The 26,804-nt window shown below is 37.5% G+C and overlaps 1 protein-coding gene across 7 annotated transcripts in view; it reads left to right on the top strand.

Moving 5' to 3' along the window:
- MECOM (MDS1 and EVI1 complex locus) overlaps positions 1-26,804 on the top strand; it is a 583,264-nt gene that overhangs the window by 270,712 nt on the left and 285,748 nt on the right. For all 7 annotated transcript variants that reach the window (XM_047786046.1, XM_047786037.1, XM_047786022.1 and 4 more), the window contains exon 2: positions 17,471-17,808. In XM_047786046.1, the coding sequence (XP_047642002.1) occupies positions 17,471-17,808 (338 nt within the window). The remainder of the gene's footprint in view (positions 1-17,470; positions 17,809-26,804) is intronic.

Here is a 26,804-nt window from a genome sequence, read left to right as displayed (position 1 = left end):
AAAGCTGTGACCAGTTTTTGAGAAAAAAATTGGTGAGCTCTAACCCTTAATGAGGGTCAGTCTTGATGATCCATGATAAAACTTTCTTGGGAGTCGGATATGCCTTTAGCAGCATTCACACATCCATGAAAGCAACTGTGTTATATGTTCTTCAGCCCCTTTATTCAGGTTTTAACATGGGATATAGGCAATTTTTATATTTTCATTACTATTAATGTGCCCCCAAATGTGGATAAATAGGAGGCCATGGTTAAATCCATAGAGAAAACACTGATACTGATGTAAGTGTACATAGAGTTTAATGACTTGAGTTGGGGGCAAAATAATATTAGATTGAGTGGGGATTTGTAGTAAACAAAAGATTTTGTTTAAATATAAATATAAATAAGAACAATAACCTACCACATTGCCACACATACATTTTACATAGTCCCAAGAATACTGTTTATCAAAGCAGCTCCCAGGTATTGGGATAAACCTGAAGCTTTCAAAGTGTTGATTGATCGCTCACTGTTAGTGGTTCATTAGGATTCCATAGCTGCTCCCCAATCAACAGCCTGGAAGGAAATGATACTAGGCTTGGAACAAAGGCTGGACTGTTACGTTAACAACTGCCTTACACTGCAGTTAAATATATAAATTAATAGTCATAAATTTCTAGAGGCATGATCTGGTAAGAAACAGAATAAACTGCATGTGACAATTTTTTACCCCCACAGGAGCACAGGCTACTCCTCACTTTTGCATAACAGAACTTTGAGAGAACTCTGGGTGGGTTTGCCTGTCTTCTACTACTGAGCTTCTTGGAAGTGTTGGGAGTGTTATCAGGGTAGTGGGATGTATGTATAGCCTGGATGTACCTGTCCCCATCTTCATCCATCAGCCAAGAATTAGAAGTGTTTTGGGGTGTTCACCATTTACACCATAGTACTGGAGGAACAGCAAGAAAGTTCTTCATGTAGTTCCCACTGTGGTGCAGTGGGTTAAGGATCCGGTGCTACAGCAGCTGTGGCATAAATTGCAGCTGCAACTCAGATTCGATCCCTGGTCCAAGAACTTCTATATGCCCTGGGTGTGGCCAAAAAGAAAGAAAGTTCTTGGAGTTATTCATGTTCTTTTATCATATTCTTTTACTTTAAAAGGCACACGTTCTTTCTGAAGTGTTAAAATGGGATATTTGTGGTAGGAATTGAACTGCCCTATCCAAGAGATAGGGAAAGAGATAAACTAATCCCATGACTTTTTCTTCTCTGCATTTTGGGCTAAAATCATGGGAAGTTTATCCCATTATCAAAAATTCTTATTTTGCATGGCCAATAACGTCTCTTTCAAATATAAACCTTCTAACCTTATTCAGGCCAGGCTCATCACAGAGATGAGGAGAACTCATCTTTTTATTCCATATCACTGACTGGTCTTTCTTTCTTTTCTTTTTCTTTTTTTGTCTTTTTTAGGGCTGCACCTGAGGCACATGGAGGTTCTCGGGCTAGGGGAATTGGAGCTGTAGCCCCTGGCCTACACCATAGCCACAGCGATGTCAGATCCGAGCCACATCTGCAACCTACACCATAGCTTACAGCAATGCCAGATCCACTGAGTAAGGTCAGGGATCGAAACTGAGTCCTCATAAATACTAGTCAGATTTGTTTCTGCTAAGCCATGCCAGGAACTCCCACACAGTGATCTTTCTTTACATTTGGATTCAACAAGTGTCTATTGATAGGGGAGTGATAAAGAATGAATTGTTCATGAACTATTTCATTACCTTTGTTTCCTGAATGCAGGTAGATCTGAAAGATAACTGATCATTAAGGGCTGTCACTTAAGACCTAGAGATAAGAGAAACTTTCCTAATAAAAATGATAATGACTTTTGGCATTCAGAGTTTCCTCTAAAGTTTACAAAAGATGCTCAAATGCATTATTTCTTCTGATTCTTACTACACGTTTGTGTTACAAGCATTTTACAAACCAGCGTTGTCTAGAAGTTCCTACTATGGTGCAACAGGATGGGCATTGCACCTGCACAGTGGGTTAAGGATCTGGTGTTACTACAGCTGCAGTGTAGGTGACAACTGACACTGGAATCTGATCCCTGACCTGGGAACTCCATATGCTGTGGGGTGGCCAAGAAAGAAAAGAAAACAAAACAAACAAACAAACAAAAAACCAGCATTGTCTAATAGAAATATAAATGAGAGGTGTATATTTAAAATTTTCTGGTAGCCACATTAAAACAAGTAAAAAGAAACAGGGAGAATATATTTTACTAATATATTCTACCTAGCCACTATATTCTAAATTGTATCATTTCAGTATATAGTCAACATACAAAAATTATTAGCTAGATTTTTTACAATTTTTGTACCAAGTTTTAAAAACCTGGTGTGTGTTTTTAGGCTTATAGCACATCTTAATTTGGAGTAGCTACATTTCAAACACTTTATTGCCACATGTGTCTGATGGGTACCATATTGGGCAAATATCAGATATGGATAAATAAATTGAGGTTCAGCTAGGTCAAGAGACTTTCCCAGGGTCACATAACTAGTTAGGCGGCTTGAACCCCATGTGATCTTCTGGTTTAAGCAAGAATTGTCTTGGGATTGTGGTTTACAGTTTATCTGAATTTACTTGTGATATTGTGGGTTGAAGCTATAGAGTAGGAAGCTGGAGAGGTTATGGAGAATGATTCTATCATATAAATTATGCTTCTTTATTGCTAGCTCTAGAAATGTCATAGAGTTTGTAGTTTTAAAAACAAGCTCCAAATGAAATTTGGATGCACAGCCTGGTTTGGGATAGCTGCTGGTCTCTGAACTCTTTGAACTCCTTTGAATTTATTCATTTCTATATTTATACATTCATTTAAGTATTTATTGAACATTTACTATGTGCCAGACACTATGCTTGGTGCTGCAGATACCTCAGTGAACAAAGTAGACAGGTTCCCTACCGTTGTGAAGATTATGTTCTACAACCTACAAAGAATCGCAGGTTCATAGCAGATGCTGCAATAAATGCTGGTGAAATCAAATTGAGTTGGCAATATTTGATACTGGTTTACCAATCTTACTTCCCAGAGGACTCAGTAAAAATCTTGAGAAAAGGGACTTCCCATCATGGCTCAGTGGAAACAAATCTGACTAGCATCCATGAGGATGCAGGTTCGATCCCTGGCCTCACTGAATGGGTTAAGGATCCGGCATTGCCGTAAGCTGTGGTGTAGTTTGCAGACGCGGCTCGGATCTGGCATTGCTGTGGCTGTGGTGTGGGCCGGCAGCTGTAGCTCTGATTCAACCCCTAGCCTGGGAACCTCCATATGCCTCAGGTGTGGTCCCCAAAAGACAAGAAAGAAAAAAAAATATTGAGAAAAGGATAAACATATGATTTACCCATATAAGGACCTTTTTGTCTGTTTTTATACTTTTCACAACAAATGTATTTGAAGAGGACACGAGACAAACTCTGCATTGATTCCATTTGCTTATATTTATCTATTAGCATCTGAAGCATTTGGAGCGTGTGTGTCTGTGTGTCTGTGTGTCTGTGTGTGTGAGCGCTGCACAAAAGCACAGTAGATTCAGCATGCATCTTCCCTTCCTTCAACGGGACATTTTTACTGTATTCTTAAACAGACCTAGGGCACAATTTGTGTGATGTCTTTTGCACATTTCTGTTAGATTTTTTAATTTAGAGAAAGAAAAAGAAGTACTGCTCACTGCTTCTAGCACAGTTGGTTTGCTTTGTCTAACGTTGAGTCATTAAATACACATTAAATTATCATGACACAGAAACTTTGGTAGGGGGATTTCTTCAGTAAATCAGGCACCATGCTCCCCACCCTCATCACCTTATGGTCCGGAAGAATTTAGATGGAGGTGTGATTTAATAACTTTCCCTACTTGAGCTCTCTTGAATTTGGGCTATGCCAATTGCCTAACTCTCTTCTGACTCACCACATATTTACATAAGGTTTTTGTTTGTTTGTTATTTGTATGTGTTTTGACTTGTTGCAAACAATGCTGTTTCTTGGAAAGAATTTATAATGCACTTCTTTTCCACCTAGAAGAAAGAAAGTCTGCTCAGCTTGTTTTTCTTTAGCCAAGTATTTTCATTTGGCCTTTTTAAGCTGACTAAACTTTGAAGAAAAATGCAGATATACTCTACTGTTTGAAATGGTGCAGAGATTTAGGAGGGTTAATTTAGAAATTCATAAATCCTTTGCACTATGCAAATTAATGACCTATAACTTTTTTTCCCCCAGATGACTTATTTTGACTTAACTATGCCCAAATAAATGTGTTTATTTAGGAGAGCTCAATGCTACCAAAAACTGACATGCTAAGCATCTCCTATGGCTCACAATATGTATGAGAGACGTGGACCACCCTCTGTTTTCTCATTATGCCAAATAATGGAAAGTGGAAATCACGCTAATCCTTCCTTCTGTGTCTGCTGTACCTCTGCAAATATGATAAACTCAATCCAATTAAAAGTCATTACCTCTCCAAGGCTCAGCCGCAGTCTATAACCTCTTGTTTCACAATCCTCTTGATTATCTGTCTTCATCACAGGTAGAATTTTTAGCCATCTTCCACTGAAGTTTTCTCTTAAAAGAGAGGAAAATCATTTTTAGTGTTGATTACTGTAGTTCTTGTTTTCTGTACCATTCACTCGACTCTTTTCAGTGCAGCTTTATATTATACAAGTTAATTCTTCCTGGGCATTTGTCTTATCTCCCTCACTAGAGTGTAAGTCCTTTGAAAGCAGCAATTTCACTTTATTCTTTTTTGTGACCCCCTCCACGGTGCTTTGCATATAAAAGTCTTGTTGACTAAATGATTAACCGTTTGCAGCATGTGTTGGATCATAGTCGATAACATTTATTAGTGGTGATGAGTATTAAAAAGTTGTACAGTAATACAACAATGATAGCAACAAAAACAATAAAAATAAAAAGAGCACAAAGCTTGCTAAGTTACTGCATAATTATTTTATGTGTTTCAGGTATCTCTCCTGCCCCTAGTGGATTTTCTTGATATCATATACTTTTGATAGAATTATAACATTTCCAATTTTTCCTCTTAAGCGGTCATAGTTTATATATACTTACATGGATTGATCCACAGTATATTTTAAGCAACAAGCATTTTAGATGTCGAGATGAGCAAACTGATAATTTTCCGGCTTCTTTAGCTCTGAGATTCTACAATGCTGTGAAAAATGGATATTTCAATCAATTATTCAATTAAGCAATATGATGCCAAAAGATTTTATTTAACTTAACCAAATGTAATAACTCAACTACTTGATATATTTAATAGCTATAACCTATTTAAAAAGAAATTTGCTAAAGAAGATATATTGGAATAAATCTGTAAAATGATCTGCAAAAAAAGAATAGATTTTGCTTATTCTGGACGGTAATACCAGCATCTAAGTAAGTCATTTTATACAATGTCAACATAAACAGGCAGTACAATATGTTTTGTCTACACTAGGAAATAACAATAAAAAATAACAATAATAATTTTTTTTTTTTTTTTTTTGCTTTTTAAGACCACACCTGCAACATATGGAAGCTTCCAGGCTAGGGGTCAAATCAGAGCTGCAGCTGCTGGCTTTTGTCACAGCCACAGCAATGTGGGATCCTAGCCATGTCTGCAACCTACATTGTAGCTCACAGCAATACTGGATCCTTAACCCACTGAGCAAGGCCAGGGATTGAACCCATGTCCTTGTGGATACTAGTAGGGTTCATTACCACTGAGCCATGATGGGAACTCCAGTATTCCTTTTTTACAAAGCACCTTGATCAATAAATAGATTTTTTTTTGAGATTTTTTTTTTCACCTTGTAAACACAGCTTTTAAAATTTATTTTGCTACTTTTGCTTTTGGTTATTTGACCATCATAGCATATGTGAATATTATTTGGGAAAGGCCCATCATCTGTTGAGCTGTGTGGGACACCAGAAAATTGTAGTACTGCCATTTTCTCTGACAACACTTGCTTTAGATTGGAGGCTCCATGATGATCTGACAGTCTTCCCTCTGAATACAGCACTGTTCTGAGGTCACCCAGAACTATCTCTGGTCTGTCTGGCACAACTTCCAATTCAAACTGGAAGATAAATGTTGTGGTTTCAGCCATTTATAGGCTGGTGGGAGTTTCAGTGGCGTCACAGCAGTCCCACCTGGTTCATAGTAAAATGCTCAGTCTTCTTTTTCATTGAAGTAGACCAAGTAGAAATACATTTTAACTAGTTACATGACCGGGAAACCATCCACTTCTCCGTGTGGTTTTCTCTTGGCTTATTTTGTAATGGAAATGTGGGCAATGCTGTTTTAGAACCTGTAGGTTTCATCATTTTATGAGTTATTTAGAAGCAGTGAGAGTAAATCATTCCTATTTTGATCCTTACATTATTGTGAAGAGTTTGGTGACACTCAGAAAGAAATGTGAATGACAACTGCCTTTCCACCAAGAATTGAAATGAGATTTATCCATGTTTTTTTTTCCATTCTTTAAATTGAGGTATAATTGACATATAACATTATGTCAGTTTCAGTTAATTTGCTGTTTGCATATTTGCATATTGCAAAATGATTACCACAATAAGTTTAGTTAACATTTTCACCATACATAGTTACATATTTTTTGTGTGTGATGAGAAATTTTGAGATTTCCTCTCAGCAACTTTCAGATATGCAGACAGTATTGTTAACTGTGGTCATCATGATGTACATTACAGTGTCATGACATTTATTTTATAGCTGGAAGTTTGTAACTCTTGACCCCCTTCATCCATTTCACCTACTTCTGGAAGACTGCCATGGCCAATTGCAGTTACTTATATTCAACTCTTAACAGTCATCATTTTTCCTAACCTCCTCTTAGATCTTATTTTATTTCATTGTCATATACCGGTTGCCATCTCTGTCTTCACTACTTAAGCTTCCTGAGGGCAGAAATTTGATCTTACTCAAGTCCATACCTAGCCATAGCAATGTGCACAGTTCCCAGTACTACATGGTGCCAAATCAGTGTTTTGAAATGGGGAAATGAGTAAGTCTGCAAAGTCACATCTTGGGCAAAGACTACCGCCCCAACACTTCAGTCGTCTAATTCCTCTTTTAATGCTTGGAAAGAACTTAAAGCTAGGCACTTTGGTAGTCTGTCTATCCACCAAATTTCAATTGGAGTGTGCAACTGAAGCAGGCACACAAAACTGGTAAAGTCTGAGACATCTGTTTAATCCTTCACTTTCATCATAAGGAGCTCACCAAAGATTTTGAAAGTCAAATGTATATTTATTCCACAGAGGAAACTTTATCAACCAGTGCAAAAGTTTACTGGCACTAGCTGGTGGTATAATGGGTAGTTTAAATCCTGCTAACTGCAAATAATTTTTCAACGGTGTTTATGATTGTGGTAGAGTTTAGTGAGGCAGAAGTACAGATAACATAAATATTTCGACAAAAGCCGATTGTACTGGAGCCATAAATAAATTAGACCCAGTTTGTAAATAAATTTAATTTTTGCCAGCAAACATTTATAATCCTCTCTTGCTGCAAACGATAGTAATTTATATAGAAGAGGTCCTGAATGCCTTTCTTTAAAAGTCACTTCTCATTAGGAGGCAGCGCCTGGGGCCCGTCAAGTGTCTTAGACTGTGTGACTCAATTAGACATGAAGGATACTGTACAGACCACCTAATGCTACTAGTTATTGTACATGTTGATAATGACAATTTCCAGAGACCATACATAGTTTGGTAGTCTATGAAGTTGTCATATTATAGCATTCCCTTAAATACCTAGCTTGTGTTACCACTTAGCAATGTTGAAATTACCCCCTCTCAGATCATAAGTGCTATTTAGTGTATGTATACACATATGCATGGCACATCTGTTCATATTTTTTGGAAAACATTTTTTTATCAAAGTGTATAATGTCTTCTCAAATTAAAAAAACCTTTCCTTTATGTTTTTCAATGACATTCCATCCCTCCCCATGGTTTTGAATGATTTTACGTTTAATATGATGTAGTGTTGGGAAACTCAATATGGGGGCCTTCAGAGCTGGAAATGGGGGCAGAAAATTGCACTCCTTGGAACCATCTAAACTTATTTTACACTGAAGATACTATATTTGCAATGGGGCCAGAGTCCAGGCTGAAATCAGTCAAATCAAAGAAATTTCCCCACAGAATCACTTTAAGATCAGAAGTCATTGTTGTCTTTGTTACCAAGCTTTGTGAGAACAAGAACCAGTGTTCATTTTCAAATAAAACCTAATTTTGAGACTAACAACATTTCATTGTTCTGGCCACTCTCTGTTCCTTATCAAACTAAGAGTGTGGTTAGGTTAGTGTTCTCTTGCTTGTTCACATTCCTTTTTATCAGCAAGCCATTGCTACAACTCCCTCTTCTGCCAGATATGCATAATTATTTTCTTTTCTTTAAGTAGGACTCCTGGCTATAAGAAAGTTCTTCTGTTTTGTAGCTGTAGAGAAGGGTCTGCATCAAGTCAGCCATGAGAATGAATTAGAACTTACATTTACACTGTTTATTCCATTCTCCTGTGTACCTATCTTTGTTTATTATGTGGGAGAAAGTGGAGGACAATCTCATTTACTTTTTGATCTTCATCTTTGGGGGGGTTGTTCTGAATATTTTTATCCAGTTTATATTATAATTCAGTTTCCTTGCTATAAAACACACTTTCCTCCTCCTTGCTTTAACTTGTAGCTCCTGAGTTTTGCTCTCTGCTTTGGAGGCAAAAGGATCTCTGGCAAAAGTCACCAAGCCACACTTAGGTCATTATAATAAACAAGTTGGGGCTTTCATTTCACATGCAGAGCTGAATGAAGCAGAGCTGTGGTCCAAGGGATCCCAGTTGCTCCTTCATTAGCAATGGCACATTAATACACTCTCATGTTCCCCTCTCCACCTTTAAGACTTTTTTTTTTTTTTTTAAAGGCAGCAAATCAGGTCACTCTTTAGCATGCGAAGGGCTGCAGCTTTCCTCTGAAACCACCATCAACAACATAAACAAATTAGAGGTAGTAAACCACACGTTCTGCCCACACGTAAACCACAGTCCTCACCAGAGGGCAGTCTACTTAATGTGAGAATAACAGCCCAGTTTTATAAGCCTCTACTGGGAATAAATTCCAGTTTCACTGGTTAAAACAAAGTTAGGCAGCTCAGAGTACAGCCTCTCCTAGCTTACATTGGGAGAGACCAAACCAATTTTCAAAGTGCCTTTCCAGGAAATATATTTTATAAGCTTCTGGTACACCAAACTTTGACCATCCATTGGTGTTCCTTATGTAGAACTGAGATTGCTTGAGTGGCACAGACCTGGAGCTGAACTTGTCCCATGTGTTTGTTTTATGGACAGGGAAACAGAGATCCCCAAAAGCTGTGACTCTCAAGCTCTAGCTCTCAAGGTTACTCTGGGCAGTGGAGACATATTGCTGAATCCAGACCTCCATGTCAGGGTAGTGCCACTCCTGCTTTTCCTGAGTGCAAATGGCATGGTTTACAGTCCCCCAACTTGACCCATATGGGAGTTATAAAATATTCCCTATACCTTCCTGATGCTGATATGCTTCCTTTCCTGACAATGGTTAGTCCTCAACTAATGTGTCCAGCCCTAAACTAATGTGTTCCGTCATCAGTAAATTCCTGCCTGTGATAGTCTTTTCTTAAATACCTGTTTAAACAGTAATTTAGATAAGAGTGTCCCATTTGTGTGCAACAGGAAATGCCTGCCTTCTTTTAGATACGCTGGCAAATAATTACTGTAGATATGGCTTGAATACTGAAAGGCTGTACTCTGGTCATTTCAGACTGCCTGAGGAGTAACCACCCAGTCTGCTGCGACCTAATTTCAGGGCATTTCTATTTTACTCTAAATGAAAATGAAGGAAAATCACTTTGGGGATATAAAAAGCTTATGAGAAAAGCCATCAGGTCAAAGGTTGCCAAAAGTCTCTTGAAAATTTGTCTTGCTAAAAGAGTCGAGGCACATAGTTATAATGTAAAAGAAACAGTATCTGATATGTGATAAGTCTGTTCTTAGCTGGTCATTCCAGTGGGTATTGGCGATCGCGTCTCCCTTAACAACAGAATAAGCCAAACATTAACCAGGTCATGTTTTTCCTTGGACTAGTACTCATGGAGCTTTAATGTCTTTATTTTAGCTGTTATAGATTCCGTAAGTAGATACCAAAGGGCTTTACTGGTACTTCAACTATGAATTTTCTGGCAGTTTCTTTCCATAACCCCTTTTAAAAAGCTTAGTTCCACCTCTGAAGAGGAACTTTTGGAAATGGCCAAACCCATTTCATAAGAGCTTAGAAGCTACCAGTGTAATTCACAAACCATACTTGTTTAGTGAAAGGTCTGTGAAATTCCTAGGAGAATGGAGAAACTCTTAACCAGACTTAAAAGTCCCAGAACAAGCAAGAGGTATGCCACCATCCTACAAGAAAGATAAATGTTTGCTCAGTGATTTGGTCTTTTACTTCCAGCTCATGTGGTATTTTTTGCCATCTTCTTCACTTGCCTCCCAACACTTCCGCACTTTTAGGTCTTTTTGACAGTCCATAAATAAAGTATTTTTAGGAAACACTGGGGGGGGGGGGAGTTCCATAAGGAAGAAATGGAATGCTCTGGTACAAGGAAGTAGCAAATACTAGAGGTGCAAGGAAGCTTAGAAGGTCATTAAAAAAATTCCATCTACGAAGACCTGTTGATAGATTATTTCACAAAAATAATCGTCTCTAGAGACATGCATTCTACAAAAGCAGTCCAGTGTCAACATATTCTATGGTGGTCTATTTTCTTCTCATCCCTACCCAGAGGCAGCACTTTCTGAAGACCATATCCATCAGCAGCTTCCATTCTGTTAGATGCCTCTATTTTCTCAGCCTGTACCTGTGGACCCTGACTACCGTCCTTTGAAGCTAGTTTAAGTCAATTTTCTGGAAATTCATTTTCCTTACGTTTACTAGCTTCCTTTCTTCCTTTTCGTTGGGATCTGAAATTTCACTGTCTTGGGGCCATTCTCACAGAATATTCTACTGGCCCGTTCGCAGCCGCCTTCTTTGTTCTTTTTGTGCATCTGGCCTTACTCGGGCTCCACCCTTTCCCCCAGCCTGGCGCGCCTGGATTGGCTGTGCTGCTGGTGCAGAAGAGCTGGCTGGAGAGGTCCTCGCTTTCTGGCAAGCAGGCGAGCGGTCACAGCTCTGGAATTGTCCTAACAAGGGAAGAAGAGCATGTCCGGTTTGAATTTTGGAAGGAAATTGATGTGTGTTCCCCCCCCGCCCCCCCCGCCCCCCCCGTTAGCAGGCATAGACTCACAGACTCATGTTCCTGTGCTCATGTCCTACCAGGAGGTCCCTGGTGGGGCTGAGGTTTGGCAGCACCTCCCCTGCTCGCGGAGCTGGGCACGCATCCCCGCTCTCAGCCACGTGTAATCCTTCCTGTCTGCTCGCAAGTTGGGCACAAAGTACCCGCGCTTGGGCCCACCCTCTTCTTTAGTAGCAATTAACCTTTACTACAGTGTTTCCTTTGAAGTTTGCTCATGTTTTTATTACAAAACTGCAATGAGGAACATAATGGGGGGAAATGTCTAAATTTCTGAGTTACCTAATCTGTTCAATTCCCTTGCTGGTCTCCTCCTGGCAGTTGTTTCATGTAGTTATGATCTCAACCGGTCTGCCTGAGATTTCAAACCATGTTTCTGTCTCAGCCTATTTTTAAGATTAGTAAGCTATTACACACACGCGCACACACTTCAAATGCACACGGATGTGTCTATTATATGCGTCTGTGTGTACAGCTGAGTATATAGAACGGATTTCTTTAATGTCTATGGAAATTTGTCTTAGAGTCAAACTGTGTATGTATGCTTTTAATGTTAACATTAAACTCTAGTTGCTAAATATTTTCTATCAATGAACTCATGTGAAGAAGAGTAGAGAGGAAAATTATTTCTGTTAGTATCACTAATGATAATGCTGAGTGATAAGTATTATGACCGGTACTGAATGCCATTAGTGGTGAAACTCAGAATTTTGAATGGCATCTGCCCAGAAGATTTGCAGTTAAACTAGGCAGAGAGGCCAAGTGAAACAAATGGTGAGTTATATAAAACCCACAAAAAGAGAAGGCATTTTAGGCCAGCCTTGCAAATAAGAACCAAAGAATTATGAGTGAAATGGCATTTTTTTTTCTAGCCTGCCGTTCACAGGCGCTCAAATAAATGAAATCATTTTTCTCTGCTTTTCACTCAGCAGTAAATCATTGGTAATCCAAGGTTGGTAGAAAAGCAACTATGAAACTCAAAGAAAATACAAAAGAATTTTTTTTTTTTCCTCTTTAGGATGGGTAAGGACTCTAAGAAAAATGTAAAAATCACAAAGGAAAAATAGACTTGATTCCATACAAGTTAAAAATTTTATAGAACAAAAACCCCATTAAGAAACCAAATGATAAATGTTCTACTGGGGTGAGTAGCAAAAAACTGTATCAAAGGGCTCATGTCTTTATGATTAATAAGATAGACCAATAAAAGCCCAATTAAAATTGGACAAAAAAATGAATAATTTGCAAAAGGAGAAGGAGGAATGACAAAAATATTTAGTCCAAGTAGTCACTGTGTGAATTAAAGCAACAATAAATATGCAGTCTTTTCCATTGTATTACTAAATTAAAACACATAATAATAAATGCCAGTCTGGTTGCTAGGATTATAAATTGGTATATAGCACTGAGAAGCAATCTGTCAATACTCACAAAGCTTTCTTACAAGAATCTAACCTAAGCAAATTAAATGAATGAACATAAATATTTATATGAAAGAATGTTCATTCAGTGGTATTTATGGTATCAGAAAATTAGAAGCAACAAATAAATACTATGAAAATAGTTTACGTTTCATGGATTTACATTATGGAATATTATGCAGCAATTGAATATTGTTTAGTATTTTAAAAACATAAGGAAATGTTCTTGAAGTAAAAAAAAAAAATCACACTACCCACATAGTAGGGTCACAATTTTGAAACAACAACAACAACTTTGAAACATATCTTTAAAGAAAAAAAAAAAAAAGCAAATTGCCTAAGAGTTAAAGGGAGGATTGACTTTAAACACCTGTATTCTAGTTTCAGCTGATTTTGGATATACTGGTTAGCATCCTTGAGTATCAGGTTACACATCTGCAAAATGGAAGGTTATTTTTTTCACCATAGTTTTCTCACTGGATTGTGAGAAAATATAGATACATCTGTGGAAGTTATTATTATCAGTATCATTTCCGCAATTTCCTCTTTGCAGATTCTGATATGTTTTCAAAATACATCTCTCCTCAAGTGGAAACCGTTTGTTAGTTATTCAGAGTCATAGAAAATAAATATAAACTGTGTGGCCTTTTGCTTGGTCTCTGGAGATATTGCACTGAAGAGGCTGGTTTCCAAGAGCATTTCCCAAGTCATTTGCCTCAAATCCAACAATAAGCCTGCCTTTCTGTCCTCATTCAGTTAATGACACACCTAAAGGATACATGAAGCAAATTCCAGTAGCAGGCAGCTCAGCTCCCAGAAGTTACAAGGGTTATTTATCTTTATGGGAGCACTGATATACTTCTTACCTGATACTTACCTATTGTAAACGTGCCCCATCTGTCAATATGATATCTGAGCAATGGTTTAATTAACTATAGTTATAACTCAGGAAAAAGATCTACCAATTTCCTCCCAATAACAGAGATTTAATGGAGATGTGATAATTGAGGTAGTTTGTCATTTAGATGAAATGTTTTAGCGGCTTTTTGGATAGTTCTTGAGTAATGTACATGGAAACATTAGTTTACTTTGGTTTATGCAAATACTCAATACAGCATGATAAATTGCATTTGCTGTTGAAAATTTTATAATGCTAGATTACACTGAAATATTGTTGCATGTTTTGATATGTAAAACTCAGCAGTTTTGTATTTCCACAAAATATATATTTAACTCAGATAATAGTATATTAACAGTGGCTTAGAAACAAATTGCCTGGGTTTGCATATATACTTAATGCCTGCACATGGATGAATAGGACCATAAGTCTTTCTTCTGGATTTGCTTGTCTGTATAAGCTGTTCTTCAGTTTTAATTGGAATGTTTTTGCTATTGTAACCAGAATTGCATTCAGGTTTAAAATCTAAATTCTTCTGTGCATGAGCCTGGGCATGCGTGTATTTTGTCTTCACAGGAATTGAAATCCAAACTCACTCGTTTAAAAATTATGCATTGGGAAAGTTTGTGGGTAACTCAAAGGTCATGGGGTTAGCTATGCTAGTGGGAGGGCCCAGATGGGTTTGTATCTATCCTTTTTTAAGGTTGAGATCACTTTGATGAAACTGACAATATGACAGATTTAACCCTTTGAGGAAATAGGGGAGATTTTACTGACCTTTAATGGCTAATTACTGGAGGAAATAGTTCTAGTCATTTTGATGCATTTTGTTTTCTGCTGCTTAAATGAATAAGCCTATAGATTACATAATATCTTCCAATTTTTAGTATTTCTCAAAAAACCCCAAAATCTTTGCAATGAGTGATAAATCCCTTTAGAAATCTGCAGAGTAAGTCTACATTTGCAGTAGTTAAATGTTGCATTTCTAGAAAGATGTTTTTATCTGTTTTTAGCTATATCAAAAGTGCTAGTGAATTTTTGGCTCTTAGGTAGCAGTGCAAAATCTTCCTGAATCAAGAGTGTTTGGATCCTTAAGTGTATTTCTCTGATAATGTTTCTTTGGGGCATTATTAAAATTGTTTCTTTTGGTGTTGGGTTTGGAGAAAAATTTATAATCCATGGCATTCCATTTCTATGGGTTTAAAAGTGCTTTTTAGGATCAAAATAATTTCCTATAGTTGGTAGAAAAATATTGATTTGGCTTAATAGTTGAATAAAATTATATATCTTACAAGTATTTTTTTAAGCACCTTTATTCAGATCATTTGGAGAATTTCTAAGATATGTGAATCCCGAGTCTCCCCTTTAAGGGCTTATTTCTTAGTTTGAAATAAAAGGAACATTCATATTAAACTCTAAGTAGTAATTTGGAGAAGTATTTAATCAGACTGAAGGGGGAAGTTATGTAAGAGTTGAAAGAAGGGAGATACTTAGATTAAATGGGATGATGGGGAGGTAAGTTGGAAGTTGACATGGAGAATGACTAGAAGTTGGATGGTCAAAGGGGCAGAGATAGGGTGACTGGGTGAGAAGAACCACAGAAGAAATGCTTTCTGAACTCGGAAGACCAGAGTAAATTTATTCTGGCCTGGGGGCTCCTACTGAGGAGTGTTGAGATTAAGAGGAAAGGGAAAATGGTTTCAAAATGGGGAAGATTTCATTCACAAGTTACCTGTGAACACTAGGAATTATTGGAGACTACTGCATAGGAAAGCTGATATGCTCGGAAGATAGGTTGAAGAGCACCGTACAGGCTCAGAGTTGAGGGATACTGGAAGGAGGCTGGAGGTCTGGAGACCCATTTAGAGGACTGTTAAAAAATTCAGGAATAAAAACACGGATCGAAAGAATAAGATGAAGTTAAAATCTTGCAAGAAGAATGGACAGCATTTAATGACAATAGATTGAAGTTGAAGGAGAGAAAATATCCATGTTATTTTTGAAACTCGATTTTTGAAACTCGAACATGGATAATTAGGGGAAAATATTATTTTTAGTGGAAATGGAGAAGTGGGTAGGGGATTCAATTTGAGAATGGATGACGCTGTGCAAGATTTTGGACATGCTAAACTGGAATGATAATGAGCTTGTTGAGTTGAGATCACATGTCTCATAGGAATAAGGTTGTGTCCTGAGTTTGGTTCTGTGCTTCATTTAAATGGCATTATATTATTATTTGAATTAAGAACCAAGCACTTCATTAGAAAGATACTTTTGTATGAACAATTACTTTGTACTTCACAGAAATTTAAGAGGAGTCAGTACCTGATGGACAGTTGTTAATAAGTATTATACTTAATTATGCCAAAATGAATCAGAGAAGGAGTTAGGAGTAGAACTCAGGTTTTTTATGCTCTAGCCTGATAAACTATCTTGGAAGATTTTAATAATTTGTAGAACTATAGAGTTGGTAAGATCTTAAAAGTCCTCTAGTCTAGTCATGAACCTAAAGTTACAATTCTTCTGTATCATCCTTAATTCATGGCTTTCTAGGTTATATTAGAGCCCCTGTGCTAGGAAACATAAGGTAGCTCATTTACCTTTGGATGGCTCTGATTGAAATCTGTCTTATAATTTTAATCTGTTTTTCTTAGTTCTCCCCTTTGAAGGTCTACAATTTGAGCAAATTAGGTATGTCCCTCAGTCCATAATCCTAGTGGAGAAATGTGTTTATTTGCTTTAAGATAACTGAAATCCCCTTCAACGGGTGGGAAATTTAAGCTCAGTCATTATTCTTTGTGCTTTTCCCCACCCTTGAGTTGCATAAAGATCTTAAGGCTGATATGGTACTGTCAATTACTTCAGGCATGGGGGCTGTGTTGCTCTGGGGAGCCCCTTGAGCTCCAGTGTTGAGTGTCCAGAATCCTAGTTACTCTAGGATCTCCCCCTGGGGACTGCATCTCCCCCAGGGCACTGCTCCAGGCAAGGCTCTCTGATCTCTACCATTTCTCAGTCTGGAGGACATTCACTCTCTTTTTGGTGCACCCCAAGACACTGTCTTCTCTTTTTTCCCTTTGGGAAAACTAACCTAATTTCTTCAGTGATTTTAGTTTTTACAAGTTTCCAGAGGAATCACCAGCAACAACTAACTTTAACTCTGCTCTGCATAAGTTACTGAGGCATGGAAATACCAAGGGTTTGACCAATGTGTTTGAAATGAGAAAGGAAAAATAGAGAAAGAACAAACATCAATTAATATTCCAATAAATAATCCTGCCATAAGAATTTAAGCCTTGTTGCACATGGCAGACTTTGGAATCTTTGATGACTCTCCTACAATTTAGTCCAAGATACCATTGCATGATATAACTTTCCAAGACATTATATAATGCTATCAGCTCCATTTGGGATGGCTTGCGGGGTTGTAGAAGTACCCTAGATTTACTTATCTTTACTTTATTCAAAATAATAATTAAAAGGCTGATTGTTTCCCAGCTGGGTAATAGATTGAGCTGGCGCATGGGTGTACTGACAGTTACAGATTATCTCATTTGATTTATGGATTCACCACAGATAAACCGAAGAGGCAATAATCCCTCCCTCCTCCTTCATCTGTGACTGACAAGAGATTTTAATGCAGGCATATGTCAACAAGGGTCTTTCCTATTTTTGTCTTAGAAGAGCAACAGCATTATAAGGTGACTATTGAACTGTGGAATTTTCTTTTCTATATTAGTAGGAATTTACGAAGTTATTATTTATTCACAGGTAATGAGTGTGTATATGGCAGCTACCCTGAAATTCCTGTGGAAGAAATGCCAGATGCAGATGGAGTAGCCAGCACTCTCTCCCTCAACATTCAAGAGCCATGCTCTCCAGCCACATCCAGCGAAGCATTCACTCCGAAGGAGGGCTCTCCTTACAAAGCCCCCATCTACATCCCTGATGATATCCCCATCCCTGCTGAGTTTGAACTTCGAGAGTCAAATATGCCTGGAGCAGGGCTTGGAATATGGACCAAAAGGAAAATTGAAGCAGGTGAAAAATTTGGGCCTTATGTGGGAGAGCAGAGGTCAAACCTGAAAGACCCCAGCTATGGATGGGAGGTAAGAATATATTTTGAGTTAACACATTTATCTATATTAAGCTGTCTAAAAAAGCGATTACTTTTTTAAGATATCCCTAAAACAAGCAAATTCCATTTGCTGCAAAATGTTTTCAAATAGATTTTAAGGATGAACCTCCCTTACAATTTCACTGCTTATTAAGACCAAAGACTTGCTTAAATGTGTGGCATTATAAAAAGAATGGTCAAAGAATGGTATCTTGAAAACATACTAAAGAAAATAAATATTTTTTGAATTAATATTTGGAAACATTGTATATGACCACCCCTACGATATGTGGCCGAATCAAACAAAAGTTGCCATATGACATGTTTATGGTATTTTATCTTTTTTTTCTTTTTTTTTCTTTTTTTGGTCTATTGTGTTTTTAGGGCCTCACCTGTGGCATATGGAGGTTCCCAGGCTAAGGGTCAAATCAGAGCTGTAGCCGCCAGCCTATACCACAGCTCACAGCAACTTTGGATCCTTAACCCACTGAGTGAGGCCGGGGATTGAACCCATATCCTCATGGATGCTAGTCCGGTTCATTAACCACTGAGCCACGACGGCAACTCCGGTATTTTGTCTTTTCTTTTGGAGGGGAGCTTGGAAGGTAGGAGGAAATGTTTGTTTTCTCCATTTTGTGGCTTTGGATTAATTTGATTTTACTTTCATTCTACATGTTTATTTGCTCTGTGTCCTATTTTGCCCCTCTTGCGATATTCCTGATTCTACGTGTTTCCAGAATTTGTGTTCTGTACTGAATCCTGTGATGATTCTTTACATTCAGATTGATTTAATGAGTAGTTCATGCATAAAAAATGGCAGCAAAAAGCTATAGAAAATCAGCTGCTAGTTTCAGCTCTTCTTTTCATGGAACCTACCTGGAAATATGTCAGAGTGGGAAGTTATAGTGTCATTACAAAATCCAAATAAACATTATTTCAGTAAGGACAGATAACTATGTTATTCTTTTGAGGATGTAATTTTTGTACAAATTTAGTATATGTGTATATATCCCATTTACTTTTATAACTTCAAAACTTTGTTGCTAAATCACGGCATCATTATTTCTGGAATATTGGAATATCTGGTCTATATCTGAAAAACCTTTAAGCAATTTCTATACGGGCAGGAAAGTGTTTTTTGGAGATGTGATTGACCTTTGGTTTCACAGTATTTCAGTTAGACAGAAATTGGATAAACTAGATTTATTTTGGTATGTCCTCTTAATATTTATGATCATTAATAGAATATCTGGTTAGCTTTTTACAAAGAAATAAATATGCAGTGCCTTCAGGACTTAATTTCAAATTTTTGTCCTTTTACTTTACATGTATCCTCTTATGAAATCTGCTCAAAATGCCATAATAAAAGTAACTCCTGTTCAAATTCTGAAATGCTAGAAGTTAAGATCTGGATTTGATATTAATTACAAGTGAGAAATCCTTCCTTAGTTTTTGTTCTTAGCCACAGCTCTGGTAAAGCTGTGGTTTAGCTACATTGCCTCCAGACATGTATATTGATAAGAGATTTTTAAAAAATCACTGTAGCATTAACTGATATGTGAGTTGAATACGTTTTAAACCAAATGCGTACAAACTTTACGTCATTATTGTTCACCTTAAAATAATGGCCACAAACATTCTACTAATAAGTAACTCATTAAACTTTTATTACAAAATCTCTAGAGTTAAACAACAAGTGCAGTGCTGCTCGAGATTATCCAGAAGGCTTGGAATAAACCAAGACTTAATAATGAAATCATTTTGCAATTACAGGGTTGGTAAAAGCAGGTCTGTGCCTCTTTAAACAGGATACCTGTGGATTTGGGGATGAACCTGGGGATAGTTCTGCATTTAGAGGAAATTTAAAAATAATTATTATTTTTTTCTCCTTGGAGTAAAATGTCTTCCATATATACATGGGCAAATACTTACTCTGAGAGATGTAAAACGATTCTTTTTGTTATGTCAAAAGTGAATTGTTTTAGTCCTGGAAGTTCAAGGTAACTTTGTAAATAGTTCATGACTCTTTGGCTAGAGATCACTCATCCTCTCTTTATCCTTTGAGACTTCAGTTGATGGTCAAATCAGTGGTTTTCTTCACCCTTTTAATGTTAGCCCTTGCTTTCGAGAGTGTGGATCGCCTACTCTAGATATATTATGAATGAAACTACAGAAAGGGCTTTTTTTAGGGTATGATTTTGGCAAAATTGTTATCCACGGAGAAACAGTTGAGCTTTTGACTTCAGTATATATTTTTAAAAAAGTCTTAAGCTAGTTAACACAAAATCTGATCATGTTCAACAAAGGCACTTTCACAAAGGCATCTCACCTACTCCCATATGCTCTTTTAAATTGTTCTTGTGTCATATTTGCTCTCAACCATAGCTGATTTCCATCCTGTTTGGTTGGACAAATAGTTGCGATTGACTAGCGTGGCTTTCTTTGATATTCATTTTTAAAGATGATCATTGGGAGTTCTCATTGTAGCTTAGTGGGTTAAGAACCCAACATAGTGTCCATGAGGATGTGGGTTCCATCTCTGGCCTTGCTCAGTGGGTTAAGGATCCTGCACTGCCAAGAACTGCAGGGTAGGTTGCAGATGTAGCTGGGATCCAACGTTGCCATGGTTGTGGTATAGTCTGGCAGCTGCAGCTCTGATTTGGCCCCTAGCCTGGGAACTTCCATATGCCCCAGGTGTGGTTGTAAAAAGAAAAAAAAGTGATGATTTGAAGGAGGAAAAAAACCTCTTAAGCCAAAGAAAATAAACATGAACAGAGGAACTCCAGATTCAGCAAACAATTTTTGAATGCCTACTATGCATCAGATTCTGTACTAAATGTTTCCTTGGCAGAAGCCCAGTCCATCATAATTGAACAAGTCACTCCCATCTCTAGTACCATCCTTGCTCTTTTCTTCCTACAAAGTTCCCTTCCTTGTGTATTTCCTGTATAATGAATTGCATTACCATCTGTCCAGTTGCTCAAGCCAAAACATGGATCATCTTTGACTCTACTCTCTCCCACACCAACCATGTCTGATTTATAGATCCTATATTCTATCAAGCCTCTGGTTTTTGCACACAATGGTCTCCCTACCTGGGAAATCTCCCTTTCCTTTTCATCCTTATCAAGCTTCTGTTAACTTCTCAAGTTCTCTTCTTCCATGACATTATCCCTGCCTGAATTTTCTAGTCACAATTTAGCACTGCTTCAGTTTTGTCCCTCCATAGCATCAGGCAAATACATACCAAAGAACTCAAAGCATTGTGCAGCACCTGAATCATTTGCCTAGTTTCCATGATAGAACGAACGACACTTTCTAAGAGCTGGCATAGCTGTACCCTCAAAGTGCAATGTCTTGATTGTGTTATATCTGTGGTGGCTGTGATGTTATCTAATGCTAAGCATATTGCCTGAAATAATCAGACTGGATTAGTCAGCTCAGGCTGCTATAACAATATACTGGGTGGCTTAAATAGAAGAAATCAATTTTCTCACAATTCTAGAGGCTAGAAGTATGAGATCAAAGTTTCAGCTGATTTTGTTTCTGATGAGGATTCTCTTCCTGGCTTGCAGATGCTGCCATCTTACTATGTCTTCACATGACCATTTCTAGGTGCATGCACACACAACTACATACCTGGGGTGGGGAGAGGGAGAGAGAGAAGAAGAAAGAGAGAGAGAAAGAGGGGAGGGAGAGGAGAGGAGAGGAAGAAGCAAAAGGGTGGTGTTTAGCTGCTCTGGCGTCCTGTCTTCTTATAAGAACACTAATCCTATTGGATCAAGGCCGTACCCTTATAAACTCATTGAACCTTAATCACCCCTTAAAGGCCCTATCTCCAAATATAGTCACACTGGAGCTAGGGGTTCAACAAAAGGATTTGGGGGTAACTCATAGATTCAGTTCATAGAACAGATATTTAATAATTGTTCAGTAATAGAATGAGTGAAAAAATAAAAGAATAAATGAAAGAATGAATGTATATAGGATTATGTTACTCTGAAAGAGATTATAAGGGATGAGGGCTGAGGTAGGTCCATGGAAAAACCTAGAATCTGGATTTTATTTATTCAGTTTTCAACTTTTTTTTTTTTTTTTGGCTTTTTAGGGCCGCACCCAGCATATGGAGGTTCCCAGGCTAGGAGTGGGATTGGAGCTATAGCTACTGGCTTACGCCACAGCAACGTGGAATCCAAGCCGTGTCTGCGACTTACCCCACAGCTCACAGCAATGCCAGATTCCTGACCCCACTGAGCAAGGCCAGGGATCGAACACACATCCTCACAGATACTAGTCAGATTTGTTTCTGCAGTCCCAAAACAGAAACTCCCTTTTTTAAAATTTTTTGAATTAAAATGTTGATTTACAATGTTCTGTCAATTTCTGCTATACAGCAAAGTGATCTATCTTTCTCTCCCTATATATATATATATATAAAATCTTCCATCATGTTCTGTCACAAGTGACTGGATATAGTCCCCTGTGCTGTTCAGCAGAATCTCATTGCTTATCCACTCTAAATGTAATAGTTTGCATCTACTAACCTGAAACTCCCAGTCTATCCCACTCCCTCCCCTTCCCCTTGGCAACCACAAGTCCTTTCTCCATGCTCCTGGGTCTGTTTATGTTTTGCAGATAGGTTCATTTGTGCCATATTTTATAAGTGATATCATATGATGTCACTTCCTCTTTCCAACTTAATTCACTTAGTATAAGAATCTCTAATTGCATCCATGTTGCTGCAAATGGCATTCCTTCATTCATTTTTATGGCTGAGTCATATTCCATTGTGTATATATACCACACCTTTTTTGTTGTTATTGTTTTTTAGGGTCGTATTTGTGGCTTATGAAAGTTCCCAGGCTAAGAATTGAATTGGAGTTGTAGCTGCTGACCTATACCAGAGCCACAGTGATGCCAGATCCGAGCTACATCTTTAACCTATACTACAGCTCATGACAATGCCAGATCCTTAACCCACTGAGCGAGGTCAGGGATCAAACCTGCATCCTCATGGATACTAGTCGGGTTCATTACTGCTGAGCCACAAAGGGAACTCTGCACATATCTTTTTGAATGAATGTTTTGGTCAGGATATATGCTCAGGAGTGGGATTGCTGGATCATATGGTAGTTTGGTATTTCACTTTCTGAGAAACCTCCATATTGTTTTCCATAGTGGTTGTACCAATTTACATTCCTACCAACAGTGTAGGAGGGTTCCCTTTCCTCTGCGCCCTCTCCAACATTTGTTATTTGTGGACTTATCAATGATAGCCATAGAATCTGGATTTTAGACATGTGGAATAAAGTCTTAACTCTGCCACTACTGTGAGATTCCAGGCAAACTACTGAAAATCAATTGGTTCTTTCATTTTTATTTGACTAATGGGCTGATAATAACTTCCACATATCATTAGTTGTTATGTAGTTGAAATTAAGTAAACAGATATGGTAGACTTTTTTTTTTTTTCTTTTTAGGGCCACACCCATGGCACTTGGAAGTTCCCAGGCTAGCTTCAAATCAGAGCTACAGCTGCCAGTCTATACCACAACCACAGTAAGTTGGGATCTGAGTCCTGTCTGTGACCTACACCACAGCTCATGGCAACCCCGGATCCCCGACCTACTGAGCGAGGCCGGGGATCAAACCCACATCCTCATGGATACTGGTCATATTTGTTTCCACTGTGCCACAATGGGAACTCCTGGTAGACATTTTAAAGAAAGTTTTTAAAAGAGAAAAACTCAAAGATAGTATTGTAATCAGGACCCACCTTTCTGAACTCTATTTAAATAATTTTAAGGTAAATCTATTTCCCAAAAAGGGTACTTTTGGAGAATCATTTCAGTTCACATTTTAGAGAAGTAAGATATTTTTGAGAATATGGTTTGCAGAACAAAATAGACAGTTAAGTTAAACCGTATACATCAAAAACATCAATTGTATGATTTCCCCCAAACCAGTATTGATTCAACAAAGAAAAACTTTAAAGATTATATTAGAGTTTGGCAGTAACTTCCACCTTGCAAGGCATGTGACTTGTGTCTAATGAAAAGACTTTCAAAGACCGGGGAGTGCTTGATTGTCTGTAGGACCTGAAAGTAATTAGTGATAGAACATTTTTTTCTTAGGTTTATAACTTTAGAGTTACAGATTGAGTGAAGAATAATTTAAAAAAATTCTGTTGGTTTGAGATGAGGTTTTCTTTTATGTTTCCCTCTGAAGATGACCATTCTGTGATAACAACCAGAACAGAAGGGAGCAGGCTTCTGGCGGGAGATTTCCCAGGCTCAAATCCTCCCCAGGGTTCTGTGTGCTAGTTGACTGATTCAGGAAACATGACTAAATTCACTGCTTCTCAGTTTATTTATGTGTAACAGGGTGATAATAATAACCTATCCAATTAGGGCTGTTGTGAGAGTAAAACATGACACTGTGTGTTAAAAGCTTTCTGAAGAGCCTTCCATCTGGTAGAAGAACTTAATAATAGTGAAAAGTAACAACAAAAGCTTGGCTAAAACACAGATTTAGCCCAGGGTCATTAGATAGGGCAAAAGCCAATTATATTTTCTTTATTGAATTTTACAAATTATTGCTCTGTCTCCCACTTCTTGTTTCCTAGAAGTTTAGTTATCTCTAGGATGGTCTAATTATATGACTGTGTTTATTTGAAAAGGAGGCACTGATGGCTTCCCAATTAACTATTAAAACAAGGAATTAGGAGAGATTCAGACATTTTTTTAAAGCCAAAGAGTAATTTGAATGTCATATGAATAGTCTTTAAATGCGTCATTGGAAAAAGAGAGTGAAGTTTTGTTTCTTTGATTGCCATTAACACATTTTCTTTGCCTGTGTTTTCATCATTGGCTATCCTAAAACTCTGGAAGTGGATGTAAGTCAGTTGATGGTACACCTCTTAGGTACCTGGTACACTTAATAGGTGCCAAACCCTCTGTCGGACCTATCTTACCCAGAATTTCTCCAGATTACTTCAGTCAGTGAAAATACCGGGTATGAACTTGGCTTTTCTTTTTCTTCCCTCAAGCACACACGTATTGAGACATAGAAAAATAATGACATGAGTGGACAGTAAATTTCTCTTATGTTCCGTTAAATAGATGGGAAGGAATAGAAGAAAGAGATTTTGCTGGAGTCGGAAATTCATTAAATAATTTTGATGCAGTGCTTTGACAATACATTATACTCTAGCAATGTAATCCTGAAATGTGATATTGCAATGAATGTGTGCCTCCCTATATCATTTTAAAAGAAATAGTTCTCACATTTGTAAGTTTGATTTTGAGTTCTGCAGTGATGCCTTACCCATTGAAGCATGCAATCTATATGTTAACTAAAACATGAATATCCACTAAAACAACAACTACCACAACATCATACTTTCAAGATACGGAACAACTGAGTTCAGAGTTAGGAGGCTGACAATCAAATAAAGTATGTTTGGTAATATATAAAAATGGGGTAATTTGGGAATTTAGAGATAGGTACCCAGTACCTTTGAGTGGCAGTATTTCTCACCTATTTCTCTCTAGGTTTGCTTGGGCCAAAAATGAATTTTATTTGGTTTGACATTGATTTCAGAGAAAATGTTTATTCGCTGATGAAAAAGCAAGTTTGCTTGACAAGTTATGTATCTTAAAGCTAGATAACTAGGAAGTAAGACATTTGCCTTAATAATTCTGAAATGAATTGATTCCCATAGAATTATTATTCTACCAATTATCCAAAAGGGTGTCTTTAATAGGCCATTAGAAAAGAAAACATGTAATCTAATAGTAAATGTATAATATCATAATGCCTTATATTATGAAGTATTTATTATGTTTTTGCAATATTACTAAAGGCTGGCAAATATAGTTTGGATATTCAGCTTTCTTACGTGAGGAATTAAGAGGTGAGAAAATGCCAAGAGAAAAAGTGAGCCTTAGTTAATAGGACCCGGCACATGATTGTCATTAGGCCTAAGAAGATGTTATGGATTCTCTTAGAACTATGTAATGAAATCAAGAAAAGAATATGCAGTTTATGTTATCTTGTGCTTCCAGAGTACGTAGCAGAAATGAAATATATGGTTGTTAAAAAAAAAATAGTATTCTGAAATACCATGAACGATTCCTCATTTTGACCTGGGCTCAAGAGGGATTCTTCTTTTTTTGTGAAGAGGTCAGAATCCCACTGCCCTCACCCACGTCTGCTCTGTCACCTTATACTTTCTTCCATGAAAGATATTGATGAAGTTCAGCCTATTCACGCATCTTGTTGCTGATTACTAGAGGTTATTCTAATATTTCCAAAATGTTGTTGAAGATATGTGCAAGTCTGATATCAAACATTTTTAAAGTTTCCCCAAATATCGAGTCTTTTGTTTTACTCCACCTGCCTTGGTGATCACCTAGAATTTGCATGTGAGCCACTCATTATTTGAGAGTATATTGGGTGATTTTCTTCCAGTCCCGCCAAATGGACCACAATGAGTTTCTTTCGTATTTATTCACCCCTGAACCTGCATGATTATTTCTTCCCTCTTTCGTTGCTAAATCAATAGTAAAACTTGTGGGTTCAAAACATGAGATGTTCAAGAAAGACAGCCCTTTTTTTGAAGATGTGACAGCTGGCTCCGGATTTGGTCAGTCAGGGCAGAGATTCTTTACAAGGCTTTGTTATCCTAGAACACTTAGTTGGGACCACTGTATTGGGATATTCTGTTCTCTAAGCCTTGTCCTTGAGATAAGTTTGAAGCAGTGAGCAGTAGTAAGAAGCAGCTAGTTCAAATCTATCTTAGGAGAGAAGAGTTGGTTCAGCTTCCTTGTTCCCTAGTTCATTCAGTGTCATGATATGGAGAGAATTTGTTAAAATATTGGTTTGGTAGGTAGTATGGAAAAGTGGGGACACTGAGAGCATTTGTACACAATTTCATTTGAATAATAAATAAAAATTTTATTAATGTAGCATCTTCTCAAAGTTTTT

The sequence above is a fragment of the Phacochoerus africanus genome, chromosome 1 (genome assembly GCF_016906955.1).
Source record: "Phacochoerus africanus isolate WHEZ1 chromosome 1, ROS_Pafr_v1, whole genome shotgun sequence".
In the NCBI taxonomy this organism is placed as follows: Eukaryota; Metazoa; Chordata; class Mammalia; order Artiodactyla; family Suidae; genus Phacochoerus; species Phacochoerus africanus.
The sequence above is the reverse complement of the archived record's forward strand: the minus strand, read 5'-3'. Positions and strand labels throughout refer to the sequence as shown.